General features: G+C 41.0%; 1 protein-coding gene and 1 long non-coding RNA gene across 10 annotated transcripts in view; one reads left to right on the forward strand and one right to left on the reverse strand.

Moving 5' to 3' along the window:
- nphs1 (NPHS1 adhesion molecule, nephrin) overlaps window positions 1–14,041 on the forward strand; it is a 46,592-nt gene extending 32,551 nt beyond the window's left edge. For 7 of the 9 annotated variants that reach the window (XM_082551557.1, XM_082551564.1, XM_082551562.1 and 4 more), the window contains 19 exons: window positions 1,775–1,899; window positions 2,001–2,169; window positions 2,351–2,480; window positions 2,671–2,843; window positions 3,552–3,692; window positions 4,240–4,380; window positions 6,030–6,151; window positions 6,719–6,878; window positions 6,988–7,144; window positions 7,423–7,574; window positions 10,146–10,257; window positions 10,353–10,534; window positions 10,642–10,692; window positions 10,946–11,068; window positions 11,582–11,633; window positions 12,075–12,207; window positions 13,018–13,096; window positions 13,256–13,404; window positions 13,528–14,041. In XM_082551557.1, the coding sequence (XP_082407683.1) occupies window positions 1,775–1,899; window positions 2,001–2,169; window positions 2,351–2,480; window positions 2,671–2,843; window positions 3,552–3,692; window positions 4,240–4,380; window positions 6,030–6,151; window positions 6,719–6,878; window positions 6,988–7,144; window positions 7,423–7,574; window positions 10,146–10,257; window positions 10,353–10,534; window positions 10,642–10,692; window positions 10,946–11,068; window positions 11,582–11,633; window positions 12,075–12,207; window positions 13,018–13,096; window positions 13,256–13,404; window positions 13,528–13,617 (2,441 nt within the window). In that variant the 3' untranslated portion in view covers window positions 13,618–14,041. The remainder of the gene's footprint in view (window positions 1–1,774; window positions 1,900–2,000; window positions 2,170–2,350; window positions 2,481–2,670; window positions 2,844–3,551; window positions 3,693–4,239; window positions 4,381–6,029; window positions 6,152–6,718; window positions 6,879–6,987; window positions 7,145–7,422; window positions 7,575–10,145; window positions 10,258–10,352; window positions 10,535–10,641; window positions 10,693–10,945; window positions 11,069–11,581; window positions 11,634–12,074; window positions 12,208–13,017; window positions 13,097–13,255; window positions 13,405–13,527) is intronic. The other 2 variants (XM_082551558.1, XM_082551563.1) reach the window with 2 other exon arrangements.
- LOC309717195 lies at window positions 7,606–16,206 on the reverse strand. The gene is made up of 3 exons (XR_014279648.1): window positions 16,103–16,206; window positions 12,771–12,851; window positions 7,606–8,045 (listed from the first exon to the last, which is right to left on the reverse strand). It is a non-coding gene; the product is annotated as an uncharacterized lncRNA (long non-coding RNA).
- Window positions 16,207–18,324: the final 2,118 nt, after the last annotated feature.

Here is an 18,324-nt window from a genome sequence, read left to right on the forward strand (position 1 = left end):
AGAGCTCGAGAAGATGTGGAGGGTGAAGGTGACGGTGGTCCCAGTGGTAATCGGAGCACTAGGTGTGGTGTCTCTCCGCTTACTTGATGTTTTGTTGCACTGAAAATATAATCAGAAGGGTTTTTTTCTTGTCTGTGCTGCTTTAGCTGACCTAGTTAGTATACAAATGGACACACAGATGCAGGTTATTAACAAATGTGAGAAAGAACCTCTCATTAACAGAACCAAAATCAAATATATGATGAGTCTTTTTTTTTTTTTTCAAAGAAGCGGATCCCTAATGTTTTTCTGTTGATGTGTCAAAGACCAAAATGCTATCAAGCCTGAAAAAAAACATACTTACTTCTTAATATTTTATATGTAGTTGTTAATTAATTTTTGAAAAAAATAAATTAAGTATTCCTTCATTTCCAAATAATACAAGTCAACAAAATTCATTATAAGATAAATCATGCCACCCATTTTACATGCAGCAAGAAAACACGAATGTGATTAGGGTCTAATTACACTGGGTAAGTTAATCATAAACATATAAAGATATATTAGAGGTTAATATGAAAATCCACATCTTGACTTAATGAAGTTTCATAAATACTCATCAAGCATATGTAACAAATTAAACAGCAAAATATTTAAAGAGATATTTAAATTGCAAGTAAGCTTCCAAAGCCATACCTTATTGGTATATTATTGGTAACAATATGCCAATGGATCCTATAGATAGAAAAAACTGACATCGTTTACAGGTTTAATTGCAAAAAGAAGTCAGATGTTAAATAAACTTATATGGAACATCCTGATGCTCACCTATTATATCAGTAAAAACATTATTATAATAAATTTATGGTCTCAATTTTTCATTCCAAGTCTTATTGACATTATGTTTATAAGATAAGTAAAATATAGGATAAGGTGGTATACAGTATGCTTTTGAGTGGGGCTACATTGTGATTGACACGCTGCAACCATGCCGTGTCCCCAGTTTCTCCTTTGTGATGTCTAGTTTGAGACAAAATTCTCAAACTAAGGTTTTAAAACAGGACTTCCATGAACAATGGGTGACAGCATGGATCTTTTATATACAGTCTGCACAAGGTAATAAACCCAAGAAAAAGTAGAGTAGTTACAGTTATACATTAAATGTGTCTTTTTTTTTATTTTCAGTTGAAAAAACAGCCAACACATCCTTGGTATTAAATTAACCATTGCAAAGTACCTACTTACTGGAGGCCAGCCACCACTGACACACTTAAAGAGATTGCTCTGCAGACACTAATATGGAAGCCTAATATGGAAGCCTAATGTGTCTGGGGTTTTCAGGGATGGGCAGTGGACCAATCCACAATGAGGGAAATGAAGGAGGGACACAATCTTTTGAGTGTCTATAATTAGCAAAAGTCTTTTCGTTGCATTTTCTTGTATAATTTAATGTTATATTATTGTGTTTGCAATGATTTGAGGACAACTGTTTGTTTTTCCCAGGAGGGGGAAAACAAACAGCCAATTTCTGCCAATTGATTAGATAACAGAGTTTGGAGAAAAGCACCAGTGGGGACCGATGATATTTCAGGAGGTTTACTGCCACCCTGTCCCCCCCACAGTTCCAGGAAAAGTCTTTTGCAGAAATTTTTGAACTGATATTTGTATAATTGATATCAACTTCAGCTCTTTTAAAGAGACCAGTCCCTTAATACAAGATGGAAAACAGGTCTACTTAACATATTTAAAAAAAAAAACCCCAAAGGAACTGATCATAAAAAATTACAATCAACAGACCCCCCTCAAAAAGTCTGGATCAATGCTCCACCTGAAGATGTCCCCTTACGTTCTGGAAGCACGGTCCATATGGTCTGTTTCGCCACTGGGGGAAATCCGAAAGCAACTTTGGCTTGGTTCAAGGTGAGAATGCACTGCCGTAAGAGCATGCCTGACTGTATATTTGTGTCGTGGTGTTTGTCGAGCCTAAACACAGAGATCTACAATCTTTCTTTGTGATTTAGGATGGAACGGCAGTGACTGGTGCACTGCAGCAGACCTCGTTTGATATGGGTGTAGCTCGAGAACTGGTCGTGGTCCTGACAGCAAGTGACAACATGGCCAGCTACCGCTGTGACGCCACGAATAAAGCAAAGAAAACCATCTCTGCATACACCAAGCTCAGGGTTCACTGTGAGTAAGACTGGAGCTTTAAGACTTGAACTTTCTCCCAGTCTAACTTAGCTGAGAGAAAAGCATTATATTAGATAAATGAATTTCACAGCAGATTTGATTTGCTGCATTTTATATCCTTCATCTTGAAATAATCAATGAGTCAAAATTGAATTTTCGTGTTTACTCTGTGGTTCTCCAGTTACACCAGTAAGTATGAAGATCACAGCCCAACAAGAGGTACTTCGTCAGGGTGAGGCGCTAATCCTGGAGTGCCAGGCTGGAAGCAGCAGTCCGATGGCAAACATCTCCTGGATCTTGGGCCCATTAAGGTTTGCCTAGTCAGTAGGCTAAAGGGGACATAACAGAAAAAGCTCTTATGTAAAATCAGATCCCCAATTCACTATCAGAATGAGTCTGAATGATTGATGTTTATCCTATTAAATGAGGAGAAATGATAACTGTTTGGTGCACTTGAAGTCCTTTATTAATTGGATTTACTGGTTGGCAATTGTGTCGTAGGTTGCAGGGAGTCGAGGAGGAACCCAGGGATGCTGAGTTTGGTGGCATTTCAGTGCACAGTTCTCTGTCTCTGAATCTGACTTCACAGCATCACAACCAGAAGGTCATCTGCCAGGCCTACAGCCATGTTTTGGCAGAGGGGACCAACACGTACTATAAGCTCAATGTGCTTTGTAAGTAGAAGGTGAATTGTTTGCTCACGTCTCTCTCTCTCTTTTTTTCTCATTCTTTCCTGTCATTGACTGAGAGATTTGGGTTGCATCATTCTTAAATGATGCACAATGATGATCATTAATGACGTGGATCAAAAAGTAGTTTGCTGATGTGACTTTGCAGAATGTGTGTTCAATATAATTTTTTTTGTTTACCGGAAACCTTTGTTGTGAGTTGTGGGTCTGTTGAGCTCTGTGGCAATGTGTCCTAATTGTGCATTTGCTTTGCTGCATGGCCATGTTTGTCTTTGATGCCATTTCACAGGCAGCAGCCAGCCACTGTTTCAAAGCTTGGTGCTGTGTATGAGCATGAAGGAATGTCACTGTGTGTTTGTGCAGAGCTGCCGTTGGACAACAGTACTGTCACTCGTTGTTTTAATGCCTGTCCCTCTTCCTCCTGTGCTGCCTTACTCCCCCGTCCTCTAAGTGTGTGAAGTTAGTAAGATCTGGAATTATTGGTGGGATGTCGACTTTCTACTTGTTTGACTCTCATTAGTGTCTCTTCGTGCTTTCACGTCCAACATGTTTTGTGTGTCTTTGTGCTCACTCTTGGTGGTTCTGTGGCACTGACTTTATATCCTTGCCACTGATCTATTTGCTTAGTATGAATCCAATTCACTGTAGCTGTATTTTATTTTATTTTATTTTTTTGTGCTGCTTGTCTGTCAGACCCACCAGAATTCAGCCCAGACCAACCAACAGAGGTGCAGGTGCTTGAGGATGACATGGCAGTCATCCCACTGCTGGTCTCAGCTAACCCAGAGGAGGTCTCCTGCATTTGGCTGCACCGCAGGGAGAAGCTGGTCAAAGGTGATCTAGGGTTGTGTGATGGCTCTATAAACCAGGTCCTAGTTGAGCTGAGCCAGCAAGTAAGCACTCAGCTCTGCCATTCAGGGTCTGAATAAAACATGGCAGGTTAGCCAGCATGGGACCCTGCCAAATGTGATTCTCATTACTGCTCTAATGTATGCAGTCTAAATGAGGATTGCTGTCTCCCTGAATACAACACAACAGTTCTAAACCTGGCTTCTCCTCCTGGCCAGTGTCACCAGGGCCCTGCTGCACCCACTCTCTTTTTCTGTTAGCTCCATTATACAACAGCACTATAAAATGACTATTTTAAATGCAGAAATCCACCTATTACATTTTAAGCGCTGTGGAAAAGAAGGTGTCTCTCTCTCACAGTCTATTGTTGGCTTGATGTGAGAATCCGGCCAGACCAATCAATAATGCAGAATTAGACGTCACTTAGAGACCAGTGGCCAGAGGACATTCAGTTGATGAGCATGTAATGAATACTTAATTTACCATTGCTTTTTACGTCTGTGTGTGCGTGTGTCTGTGTGTGTTTTGGTAGAGGAAGATTACCGCTATCACTGGTTAGATGACCACTCACTGGAGATCAGGAATGTGTCAAGGAACGATGCCGGAGTTTACGCCGTCAAGTGTGAAAACGATGAAGGCGCAAACGAAATCTCCATCACGCTGGACGTTCAGTGTAAGACCCTGCACACAGGAAATGGACGAGCTCGTGTGAATCTTTAGATTTGCACACACTTTCTGATGTTGTTCTGTTGCTCCTATACCTTTTGAAAGGGAGCAAACATTTTATAGAAGTTAATGAAAGTGCCCCAAGAAGCCAACTACAATGGCAAAGGAGATTTTTAAACAATGATTGAGATGGTAACTCTTTATTGAATAGGTTTCCTTCTTTAAATAGAGAACGAGCAGAATTTCTCTTGCCTGTTTTGTAAATTGAATTTGAATCGGAACAGTATGACTGCTTTTGAACTTGACAGTGTGCATCCACACATGCTGACAACAACTCTGACTTCTAGTTCCTCCCCGCCAAACGTACCTCATTCATTAGACCTCCATGCAAGGCCATCCACCACCACTGCTGCCCCAGGCCCAGCCTCAAGCTCTAGGCCCTCTGCCCCGATACTGATGATTTAATAATAGGAATGTGGAAAATGTAGGTCTGCCTGATTCACTAAAGCCCATGGTACATGCCTAATGGATTCTGCCATCTTGATCTGACTGGGCTTGACAGTTGTAGATATTCATTATGTATGGAGAATTGTGGTAGCTTTTATGTGTGGCGGTGTAAGCCACTTATTGGTGTCGTTCTTGGTTAGGAGACCAACATGGGTGGATTCCACAAACCCAGAGGTCTGTGTCTTGCTAGCGTTTCCCATCACTGTTCCTCGAGAGTGAACATAGGTTTAGACAAGTAGGCACTAATGGCTTTATTGTTGCAAGTACACGGCACCCATGGGATGTATGAAAAGCTTGTGAGGCAGAGGCGAACAAAGAAAAGAGGTGTAGTCATGCAGTGAGGAAGAAGATATAGCGTATATGTAGAATGATTGTATATGTATAAAAATGGCAAACTGGAAGGTCACCAGGTTACCCTACTCCTCTTGTTTGTTTCATCACTATCACACCTTCATAGGTCACATGACCAGATGTCTGTTACAGACACATCTATAAGAAGAACAGATGCTCTTACTGTGTTTCTTCCTTTCTCTTTCTTGTTTTGCTTATTTAGTTATTCCATTTGCTTAACTCATGTCCATATTTGATTTATTTTTATTTTTGTTGTGTCCCCTTTTCCCTTTAGCTAATCACTTCCCTATTTATATGTTAGCCAGACTGCCTTTATGCTCTTTATTGTCTCACTGTCAGCTTTCCAATGAGTTTTTATTGTTGTTTTGTGTGTATGACCTTTACCTGTTTCTGCCTTGTTGACAGAGCTTGTTTTAAGTAAGTGCGCTTCATTAGTATTTTTGGATTTTTTTTTTTTTCCTTTCTGATGCTTTTCTCTTGTTTTATTTTTTTGACTAATGACCATACAGAGAATGAACTCAAGCCTGATAGTTAAGTAGTGGAGTTGAGACTTTGCTTGGTCTCCTCTGCGACCCCTGTGTTTTCAATTCTTGGTCTTGGTTATCACCTAAAGAAGTTAATGACATTGTATCCAAAGCACAGTGGCCAATTATAATGGGTTTATGAATATTTGCAAAGGCAAACTGGTGTAAGAGTAATTACAGCAATGCAGCAAGCCTGTTTAATGGTTTGCCAAATGATTTGTCCCTGGTTGACATTGCTCCTGCCGTAACCTTATTCCTTTTTTCTTACCCTCAGATGCTCCAAGTGTCAAAGCAGAGAAAGAGCCGGTGTTCGTGAACCTGGGGGAAACAGCAGATCTGATATGTGTGGCAGATGCGAACCCGATTATAGCTGGCATGTTCTCTTGGAAATGGCTGGTGAGAGCCACATATATAAAAAAAACGTACACAGAAGCAGTCATCCCCTAAATGACCTTCCTTTTATCTGGCTTCCTTTCTTGCCATTTTTTTACTGGCCTTTGCAAATGCCCAGATGCACCATATTTCACTGGCTCTAACTATCCTTCCACCCCACCTCTTCCTGCTCCACGCTCAGCCCAAATCCAGAAAAATAGCTTTCATTACTGCTGCGTGACTAAAGGGCACATTCGTCAATGTGGCGTGGTCTCTGTATCTACCGATGCCGACCAGTCTTAACCCACCCCCTGGCAGTCGTGTGTGCGTGTCACTTTCAACCTGCATGGCCCCTCCTTCTCTCTTTTCCTGTGGCTCTCTAGCCTTTGGCATTATTCTTCTCTGTTCTCAGAGCTTGTTCCATTGAGTGCCCTTCCCATCCAGACCCCAGGCCCTGATGGTTTCCAGCTCAGCTCTTCCTCACAATCTACCTGTCTAGCTCTCATCCATCTAGACAGGTAGGGGAGGCAGATGTGTGCTGAGGGATAGCGGCTGTCGTCTTCTTATCCTGCCTCACTCTATCTTTGACAGGGAGAGGAGGAGGTGGAGATGGGCGAGGAAACCCAGGAAGACGAATCAGGCCTTCTGACCATCTATAATGTGACTCGGGCTCACGCTGGTAGTTATGAGTGCCTAGCCAATAATGGCATAGAACCCCCTGCCAGTGCACATATACGGTTGGTTGTGCAATGTGAGTTTTGTATTCGGTTTTCACTGTGAGAAGGCGATAAAACATTTCCATTTCCTCGCTGTGTGGTATCTGCAAGAATAATCTTCTATGCCCATCTTGTCATATATAGTTAAACCAGAGCTTCGTAAAGGTCCCCAATGGAGAAAGGTAGCAAGCAGAGGGGATGGCACTAGCACAGCTGAAATTGTGTGCCAGGCAGAGGGCGTTCCTCGTGTCGACTTCTCTTGGGAAAAAAGTGGCGTACTCATGGATTTTGAAAATCCCAGGTTGGAGAATTGAATATGTTAATTGTTTATGCTTGTGCTAAATTTGTATAATAAAAATAACTTCAAGTCAAATATTATATGCTACACTATTTTGCAATTTTTTAATATGTCATTGCTAAATCCAGATTTAGTGCTTTTGATATTTTTTACCTGTTCAACACTTTTTGGTGTCAAGCTGAGTAACATTAAAATGCAAAATGTGTGTCTGTATGCTAAGGATTTGTCTTTCTCTATTGTGTTTCTCTGGTTGTGTTTGTGTGCGTACGTTCATGCTACAGGTATGAGGAGATGATAATGAGGGAAGGCTCCTTTCACACCAGCACAGTTCGAGTGGTAAACGTGAGCGCAGTTTTGGACTACGCTGTCTTTAGCTGCACTGCACGCAACTCGCTTGGGGAAGACAAGCTAGACATCCAGCTCATCAGCACAAGTACTGAATCGCTATTTTTGTTTCCTGTGTGTGTGTGTGTGTGTGTGTGTAAGCCTATCTCTGTAGAGAGTTATAGGACTGAATCTTTCAAAGAAATTAACAGTATGTAATTTTTATTGTAGTTTGATTTTAATGGAGAGAAATCCAGAAAAAAACATACATTACATAAAAAGTTAGAAATTGATTTGTATGCCACTGAGATACGTATTTGATCCCCGAGCAAAACATGGCTAGGTACTTGGTGGAGAAACCCTTACTGCCAAGCACTGCAATGATATGTTTCTTGTAGATGATCACCAGGTTTGAACACACCTCAGGAGGGATTTGGGGCCGGTCTTCTTTACAGAAAATCTCTTAGTCCTTTAGGTCTCTTGGCTGCTGCTTGGCAACTCAAAGTTTCAGTTCCCTCCACAGATTTTCTTTCCATCTTCACTCCACAGGAACCTCAATGCGATGAAGTCATCCTGGATCCTTAGGGGAAAAACAGCACTAAAGCAAAGGTTTCAGCCTCTGTGGTTGACTGTAGGGATGCTGTTCTCTGGGTCGTAATAAGCATAATAACTGTGTTACCAATGGTGTTCTTGGTGATTGTGGTCCCTTCAGATCTGACTTAGAGTAGCTGATGGTAAATGATCAAACTCAGTGGTTATGGCTCAACATGTAGGGATTATTCATGGTTTATTGTTATTATCATTATTCATGATTATTCATTATACTTGGTAGTGGAGGGCTATTTTTTTTCCTTTATTTCTAATTTGGCAGCGTATCACAATGACTGAGTCTGAGTGCTGCCTTGTCCAAAGTCTATCAGCCGTTTTCAGCAAAATTACAATAGTCTGGGGGAGGCACTAGACATCTAGACTTCTGTAAAGTGAAGAGAGTTGTTGCTCCTGAGAAGCAGCACTTTAAGTAAACTTATTCCACTGCTTTATCTCTACCTTATCATTTAGCCCATAGCACTACTTTACTTCTTCCTCAGATAATGCTGCAGTGATATGCTTGAGTCTGCCAGCATGCTTAGAGGTTTCTACCTTCAAGCTACCAGTGTATCTGTGCACTACCACTATTATCAACACAGTCCAGCTTTGAGCAAAAGCCCACAGCCACAGTTGGACACATTTAATGTTTACTATAAAAACCATAAAATACAATCCAATATTGTTTTTTCCCCAGTCACTTTCTTTTCTTTTCTTTTCCTTTTTTTTTTTTTTTTTTTACAGCTGTGAATATTCATAATTTATCTGACGCAGTGATAATACATTTTATATGCTTCCTTATCATTGTAGAGCCTGAGAGGAGGAGAGCTTTTTTCCTCTTGTAGCATGGTGCTTTTTGGATTTGAAGGAGACGAGATCCAAATAAGGCTGACCTCTCTGCCCTGGAATCTTATGAGCAAAGCTGATAGCGGGAATTATTTACTTTGCAAACTGGGCTGAAGCCCGGAGCCATAGACGAGCAGAGCATCCTTCTTATGTTGCTACGCTACTATCTCTCCTCCTTTTCCCCTCCACTATCTCTCCCTCTGCCCCCCAAAAAACCAACCTCCTTTTTTTTTCTTTTTTCTACGCTCCAAATGCCAAATAATCCACTTTTGCTTTACTACCCTGACTGAAGTTATGCCCTGTGTCAGACTGAAGACCTGGATTGCTTACACTGACCTTTGTTCACAATACTGATAATAATCAAGAGGCTTCATCCTTCACTGCAGAACATTTTTGGATAAAATGGATAAATCAGCTAGTTTATGCTGAGAAAGACCAGCTAAAGCTAAATCCCATGTTTACTCATCGCTTATACAACAAAGGGCAAGCAAGAGCAAATGAGGAGTGATGCAAAACTGCTGCTGTCGGGAAATATGAGGGTTTTTTAAGCCTTTTCGCTAAACTTTGACAAAGAATAAACTGTTGGAAAAAATAAACAAGCTTTTAAAGCTTTCCGACAAATTTTAACCACAATGATCATCTCTCTTCTGGCCTGTTTACCGTCATTGGTTGTTCCCAGTTTTCTTGATTAAACATTCCAGACTAATATACCTGGAGTGATGTGTCATGAGGGCACAGCATGAAATTAAACTGCAAAAAAATAAAGCGAGCATTTTGTTCTGAGGTAAACAGTTATACACAGTATGGGTGCAGTATATCAGACAAAATGATTTTGTTCCTAACACAGCTGTATGACAAATGGGGAAAGTGAGAGTACCCCTAAGTGATTTTTCTTTCTATTTTCCTTTTGTCAAAAAATAAATAAATAATGGAAATGAAATAAAATAAAAAATAAAAAAACATCAGCTCTGAACTCATGTTTATCATTTTGTCTGTTTTTAACAGCTCCATTAAAAAGAAGGCGGCACCAGTCTAATCCACAGTAGCTCTTCATGCCTGCGAATGGAATCACTCGACTATATAATGGCACACATCTCAGTTTCTTAGCACCTAAAGCCTTTTCAAACAGCCCCCTGTTGAGTGACGGTGTTCAGCTCTCTCACAAAAATTGAGCGCACGCTTGCTTCTTCTTCCTTCTTTCTTTGTTTTTCTTCTTTTTTCATTTTTCTGCTTTTTCTTTTACCCTCAGATCACCCAGATCCCCCTTCATCGTTTCGCCAAGTCAGTGTTGGCCATGACTCTGTCACTCTTGAATGGATACCCGGCTTCAATGGTGGTTTGCAACAGAGATTCCGCATCAGGTGAAAGAGCCAAGAAACGATGTCAGATGAACAAGGGTGGGGTTTTTTTTCGGAGTCTCAAAGAATTGTACTTGACTAACTGTTTTGGTTGACAGGTACTGTTGGGATCAGTCTGTCAGTTTCCTGTATGTGGATGTCTTCCCTCCCAGTGAGACAACCTTTACTGTTACTGGTCTGCAGCCTGTCACCACTTACAACTTCTCTGTCAATGCCCTTAATGCAATAGGAGAGAGCGAATATGCTGACAACAATGCAGTACTGACCATCACCACTAAGGGTCAGTTTGGAGTAACCCCACTTTAGGGTTGAACAGCACAAGCACCTGATAGTCTGAGATCTAATTAACAAATGTGCATTTGCGGTCCTATTTTATTTTGTCTGTAGAGAGGCCAGATTCAGATGAGGACCCATCAGATATAGACCCAGCCTCACAGGGTAAGTCTTTTACACAGCAGCTACCTTCATTTGGCTAAATCATGTTAATATATGCACCTCCAATGCTTTTAATGTTTGCTGTAAAAGTGTGGTTGTCATGGCACCCACCCATACTTTTTCCCCTCTGCTAGTTTTTAATCAATAAAGACAATTGAGTGAGTGGTCGGGCCTGTCTCAGTCAGTTTTTATCTTTGCAAATTTCCATATTACTTCCTCTGCACAGAGATAATATTTCTAATGTTTTGCAAACTAGGTGGAAGTGGACTGCCAGTCTATTTGACTGTGGTGTTGACAGCAGTATTAGGAGGCCTGCTGGTGTTTAATTTGATTGGTTGCTTCTTTGGACTAAGGTGGAAAAAGAGGCAAGGTCAGACAGGTAAACATAATTATATTCCCATCAGTGGATGTTAAAATGTTTCTTCCACGGCGCTCTGTCATCGCGTTGTTCTGATTCCTCACATACCTCCACAGCAATATCACTGAGCCACGATACAACTGTCAGCTTAGCCTCTCGCTCTCGCCTCATCTCTTTATGTGCCTTTTTTTTCTATTTGTCAACCCCTGTCTCTTCTCCTCTTCCTCACTACATAGGCCTCCACCCTCCCCGCCACATTAATCCTTCAAAGCTGTCACCCCTGTGTTTCATATATATCTGTTATTTCATTTGCTATCATTATGTCCGTCCTCTATCGCTTTTATTGTCTCTTCCCATTTCTTCTTCACTCTAACTGTCAAGGTCTCTCCTTCAAGATTTTTTTTTCTCACCTGCCTTTTGGTTTTCACATAGATTTTTTTTTCTTTTTCTTTACAGCCTACTCGTCATTCATTCACTCTCACTCTCGTCTTTTACATTTCTCTGATTATCTTGGCTTCTCTTTTGTATCCCCAGCAGCGGGCAGCAGGGACAGTGTGTTGGATGGAAAGAAGAAAGAAGATGAGGGGTAGGTTCAGGCCCTGTCATAAGAAGTAATAAAAATACCAACCAAATCCACTCAAGTAAGTCTGAGCCCTCATCCACCCGCTCATCCGTGGACAAAAAAACTCCCCAGAAAACAGCCAGGCAGGCAAAAACAACAAGTCTCTCAATATCCCGTTTATAAATGGAGCACTGTAACAAAAAATAATTTCCCCCAGGGATCAATAAAGTATTCTGATTCTGATTCTGATATTAGTGTCAATAAACCCGCACCGCAACCCTGCAACAAATGGATACACATGCCACATAATGTATTGTTATTAAGAAGTTAATGTATGCAGGAAACAAGCTGCTGTGCGTGGTGAATGCTTTGTAACTCTGAATTCACACTGGGGACTAATTACTACAAGTTGCGGGGAAATAAATCGTGGGCTGGCAGATGACAAAGTGTGATTCCACCGTGCAGGTCAAGTCAATCAACTGCGGGAAACTCCAACAAGTACGAGAGCAGAGAGATGATCAACGCGGCAGCCCAGCGCACGCTGCTCGTTGACTCTGGATCAGAAGCGGACAGCAACGTGTACGAGAGCTATGCGGAGGTGGGAACCCGAGAGAGGAGGCAAAGAGCAGAAAGTGAAAAGGGCAATTGAAAAATATGCGAAGACACAAAAAAGGTTGCGTAAACAGATGAAGGAAGGAAAGAGGTTATGCACAGGGTGAGGAATACTGGCAGGAGAGGAAGCGGAGAATTCAGCCATAACATGGGAAATTGATAGATAAGCTAATGAAACCTTTAGCAGTGCAGAGAGATGGAACAGAGATCGATACATCACAATTAGCATTCAAAATACATATCGATCTTGGAGAAATTATCATTTTGTACTTTAAAGAGGCCAACGGGGATTTGAACCTTGGAGAAAACAGTTTAGTGTAGTAAAAAGAAAACATAACACTGCTGTCAGAACAGGATGGATCTGCAAACACCTTACACTGATTTGCCTATAAACATATTTAACATATAATGATAACTAGTTTTGAATAGAAGGTTTGGTGTGATTGGGCCAGATTTTCAGCCTGTTTGCAACATTTTTAAGATAAAAAACTGTTTCTGTTAGTGTGTGGATGCCAATGACTTCTCCATTTGATAACAGGGATTACATACCCTTTGTCTTCACTTCCCATGTTTTCCTAAACAGGCAGGAATCCATGATGGGAATCTTCAAAATGTGTTGCGAGGTTATTTCTAGACAAAAGTGGCGACAGAAATAGGTTGAATCATTTCTTTAAAAAATTCACGGTAGCCTCCATCCCTCCATTGATGAGAAACATCTGGAATTGCTATTAAAGGGAAGTTATCGAAGGTCATGGCTGATGAGCTGATGCTATCGCTTCTGTCTCATATTCTGCAGGAATGTTCCCATTATTATTATCCCACCGGTGTCTACACGCCACATCTCAGCCCCCCCCCTGAGGAAACACGTGGACTTGGTAAGACGCAAACGTGGCTCAGAGCAGTCAGGCCAGTAAACACCTCACAGCCTAAATATCATGCTACATTTAGAGTCTATATCTGACCTTGTTCTAATGCAGCACATTTACAGTATTTCCCGATTGTGTTTTCGCCATGCGTTCTATGTGCTCTACAAGATGTCATCCGTCGCCCCGTCGACCATTTGTATGAAGATGTGGGTATGTACCAGGACACAGCGGCTCCCTCTCGTCCTCCCCCTTCAGTTGTGTTTGAACACAAACTGAGTCAACAAAGGAACGAATGGAGATTGCCAACCCGCCCTCGGGTGTGTAAATAAACACACACCCTGTTATAAAATATCTTTGATTTGAACATTATTTACTTGCGATAAAACCGTAAAACACACAATACACGTGTCACCTAACATACATCTAACGTGTCTCTGCAGGGTGCTGAGAGAACGAGGCAGTTCATGGCTGTTCACCAACCGCAGAGAGATTCTGATCTTCCCTTTGAGCTACGAGGAGAGTTAGTTTAGTAGTCGAACAAATTCTATACGGTACGGCTTGTGAGTCGACCGTATCCATTCAATAGAGTATTGTAAAACAGATATTCACCACTGTGTTTTTCTGTTATCATCATTCTCTTTGAATTGTATCTCACCAATCACCTTGAATGAAAAGGCAAAAACCGAGATGTGACATAATGCAAAATTTCAATTTTCAAGTGTTTTGACTTTTTTTTTGTATATTCTGATCATTTGAAATTTTCCTCAAAAGATTGGTTTGACCTAATGTACTGACTGTTACAAAAAGCTGAACAAGCTTAAAGGAAGCTGGAAGAAAGGGAATGAATAGGTTGAGGGGGGGAAAGTACAAGAGCCTCAAGACCCACATGCAATCAAGGATGTCAAACCGATGCTATTGTACAAGCTTTTTCTATTAATAAAATTCTTCATCTCCTTTTTGAGCTTGTTTTTTTCCTTCCCTGAAATCATAGTCTATTCTCCTCTTCCACTCTTGCCCCTTTCACCTTTGCCCTGCTTCTTGGAGCCAAGTGCTGGTCACTACTCACGCTCCCCTCCCCCCCATCCATCGCTTTGGCCTGCAGGTAGACATGAGTCAGTGAGACATAAAAATGGACTGACACGGCTGTGCGCTGGGGCAGAAGCAGTACAGACTGACGGTGCCACCCTGGCAGACATCATCCTTTTGACCCATCCTACATCGACATTTTCCAACATGTATCCAGATGAGAACAGTGTGCCATCCCTCCTTTGTCTCCTACAAAGAGTTTCAGATCTCACAGTTAGTCTGTGGGAATCCCTACAATGGGATTGTAGTGAGGGGTATTTAGCACAGTTATGTCTTCGGGAGGTAAAGCCATATCTAGGGCCAGGCTCTAATCCTGTTTTCTCTGGGATTGAAGTTCGGCTCGCAGCATCAGTGAGAGCGAGAGAAGGAGAAACCATGCAGGGAATTTGTCTTGCAGAGTCGCGGCGAGTGGGCAGTCAGGGAGCGATAGAGAGAGCAGAAGACAGGGTTAAGCTAAGCCGCTGCTGTGGCCACTGCTCCAAAATTCTTCTCTAGTTCAGAGAAAAGCAGTTCGCCGAAGGCTTTCACTCCACAGCCCATGCAATGAGGCTGGTACAATCCAAAATTTTGTCAAACCCACATATTTCTGTCTCCTCAGCGGGACGTGTGTGCCAGGAGATAAAACTAAATGTTTTACTATGATTCCTCAGTCACGCATGCTATTCTCCATCATGAACTGTTTGTCTCATTACTGAACAGTTGTTCACTTCCTGTCTGACTGCAGTTTTGTGCCAAAGCCTGTTCATAATGTATCGTTTTAGCTCAGGCAGGAACAGTAATCTGCTAAAATGAAGGCTTGACGGCTCAATATTGTATGTCAGCTTCTATTTTTCCTCATTGGCCTCGTGAACATTTGTGATGTGTTGTTTTCAGAGGATTCTCAAGAGAGCTCGAAAAGGCAGGCTGTATGAGAGCACAATTAAGTCAAAAGAAAGGGGGGGGGGGGGCAGAATTAAGCGACTAATTACCTCATTGGTTTGGTTTAACATCTTCCTTACCACTCTCAGGTAAGTGTTTGGGGAGGGGGAAAAGGTAAGATTTAATAAATCCTCTTTATTGCTTTACCTAGTTGTGCTGCCAGCTGGGAGCAAACTCAAAAATTTAACTGTAATTTCTGAAAACTCTGTCAATGCTCTCATTATTCAGAAATCAAATCAAGAAATCAAATCAAAGCAACCACAGGTTTAACAAATTAGAACATGATTTCACTGGCAGCTATCATGACTCGCTTTGTGGCCCTGCTCTCCTGTTGTTGGGAAGAAGGATGTAATTTGCCCCAACATGTGAATGATAGACTACAACTAACTAAACAGAATATTAGATAATGGAATAATATTAGCAGGTAGAAAGACAATGAATTGTTAATGTTGACAAGGTGGGAACCAAAAGCCTGCTACCTGTAATGTATATACAGTACGGTAGAACTAGTTCAGTTGGGTGTTTTTATTATTCAATCTTTTTTGTGTGGCAGTCTTCTGGGATAAATAAAGACAATGATAAGCATTATTATTATTTCAGTGTCAGAGTCTGATATGAAAGGTTTTAGGAACTTTATACTATTTTACATTTTCACATCCTGAAATCCCAGAATACAGTATCCATTTGCCAGAGCCTGCTATGTTGTCATGTTTAAACAAAAAATATTGTCTCATTGTAGACTTTAGCAAATGAATACAGTAAACCTCTTCAAGGCTACTTCCCCAGTAGCCTCTTTGTGATGGCCAAACCTGTGGCCACACTCTAAAGTCGGTAACTTTTGTATTTTCATTCTTCATTTGAACATAGTAATACATTTTAGTTGCCAATAACTTTATTGATTGGTTTGGATACATTTGTTCTATTTGTAAGCGCGCACATTTAGTTTACTTATGTATTCATACTACTTAATTTCTTTGCTTTCTGACTAACTTTTGTCTTTTTATTTCTTACCTGCCATCATCCCTGGGAGTTGCTGGACAAAAGATGGTAGCCAGGGTTTGAAACCATTAAATACAAAGGAAGATAATTGGACCACACCACCACTTCCTGCTGAAGGGGGGATGTGTGTGTTTTTAACTTTAAAAACAAAGTATTTGTATTTAATTAAATATTTGAGTTTAGGGTTTAATGGGGTTTTTTGATTTTCTTCTTTAGTGTTTAGTTTATTAACAAACTAGATTGTACTGCATCGTTTGTGATTTATGATTGTGTTTTGTTTGTTACCCCCTCATGTGTCACAATGGTCTGATCAGCCATTATATATATATATACCCTTGTATGTCATTTCATGTTTTAGGTCAATTGTGTATATTTGGGCAGTCATTTGGTTTGTTAAGTTTGCAGTCTTTGCCTGAGTTCAGTTTTGTTTCTTTGACCTCTTTTATGAGCTCAACATTTATTAGTCTTGTAAATATAATTTTTGGGGGTTAAATAAATGGAAACTATATTTTTCTAATAATTCCTGGGCTCCTCCTGTTTTTCAACTCGGTCCATCACACTCTTTCAGCAGAATAACAGGGCTTGCCAGTTTTACAAACTGTCCCTGAATGCCTGACAGGCACTTCAAGGTGTTTATTTGCTCTTTAGATCAGATACAGATGGATTACCTGTGGGAAAATCAAGTCCAATGCATTAAACAGAATTTGTTGCTTTCTCAGTGGCTGATACCACGTGACATGCTTCCTGGATTTTTTTTTTATTTATTTATGTATTTATTTTGAGTCTGTGCCTCTATGATGGCTTCTTAGTAGTAGACAGAAGGTTTAAATGACCAGTGAATTCTCATCATGTACTCGGCTTCCATTTATTCCCAAGTTAACCCTTCAACACTCTTCTGGTCAAATTTGAACAGTTTTGACATTTGACAGCAACAAAAATGTCCTAAATGTCATTCTTTTATCATGAAATTTGACACACAAACACACAAAGATGAAAATATTTAAAACATTTTCTTTGGGTGCTATTAAAGTCTGAGGCTGCACAGAGTCAAATTTGAGGGTTTCAGATCCACCAGTGTGGGTCAAATCAAATAAAATGAAATTGGTGCTTTTAGGGAATTACAAAATAGAGAAGCTGTATCTCCCTTACATGTCTGTGTGTAATTTTTTCTGGGACAGTGGTGACAGAGTTCAAGGGGGAACTTGACATTGTCACGAGAGCTGTCTGTGTTCCTACCACACCTGCCCAGGTTCCCACAGACACAGGCACCTGCTGGTTTTTGAAGGATCATGGGAGAATCTTGAAAGAGTAAAACAGCACAGGAGCGATGATGTGTGGTGCACAAAAAGAGCAGGAGTCTTACGGAGGTCAATTTACTCTACTAAGTGAGATTTAATCTAATCTAATTGAGATTAAACTAACTCGTATGAAAATGTATATCAAAAGGAGGGTTGGGTGGGGATGGGATTAGGGAGGGGGTGGGGTCATAAGCTTATAGATAGTATCTGTGCTGCCATTTCAGTGAGTGTGGGAAAGTCCCGCATGCAAGGCTTTCTACCACTGGTTCCAAAGCACAGACTACTGCTTGGTTAGTGTTTGTGAACAAACATGAGCAACTATAACTGTGAAAATCCACTAGCAACCAAAGCCATTACGAATTACTACGTTTTTGATGCAGCAATCAGTTTCACCCAGCAAGAGTCAGGAAGGAGTGACGTAGTTATGAAATACACATGTTTTCCATTTGAGCGTGTTTAGTATGGCGGACAAATCTTGAGCAATGTGTGCATGTCATCAGGTTAGAAACCTCAAAAGACAATTGTGAGGGAGTTCTTGGTTTGAGTCATACTTCGAAGGTGTGAAAATGTCAGCTGTATGTAAGGTTTAAGCAACGAAAAAGCGGATAACCAGACTGTGTCATCTTCTGTTGTTCCAGGGTCCAGTTGTAACACTCACTTGAATATTCTTGAGCATTTTACATCATCTCTGCCCAGCCCTATATTCACCATGTTGCAGTGCATTTTGTATTCTTAAATGGCATTCAGGTTTTCTGCAATTAGGCTCTTCTGATCTGCCAGCCATTAATCCATCATCAGTGAGCCTAACTGCTGCATCCTGGGAGCACCCCAGTTTTGGAGGAGCTCTGACTCATCTAGCCATCAAGTTGGCCCATTTTCCTTGCTCACATCAGTTTCAAGAGCACTGTAATGATTCACCTGTCAGTGGTTGATTAG

This window comes from Aulonocara stuartgranti (genome assembly GCF_965226115.1).
Source record: "Aulonocara stuartgranti genome assembly, chromosome: 11".
NCBI classification, from domain to species: domain Eukaryota; kingdom Metazoa; phylum Chordata; class Actinopteri; order Cichliformes; family Cichlidae; genus Aulonocara; species Aulonocara stuartgranti.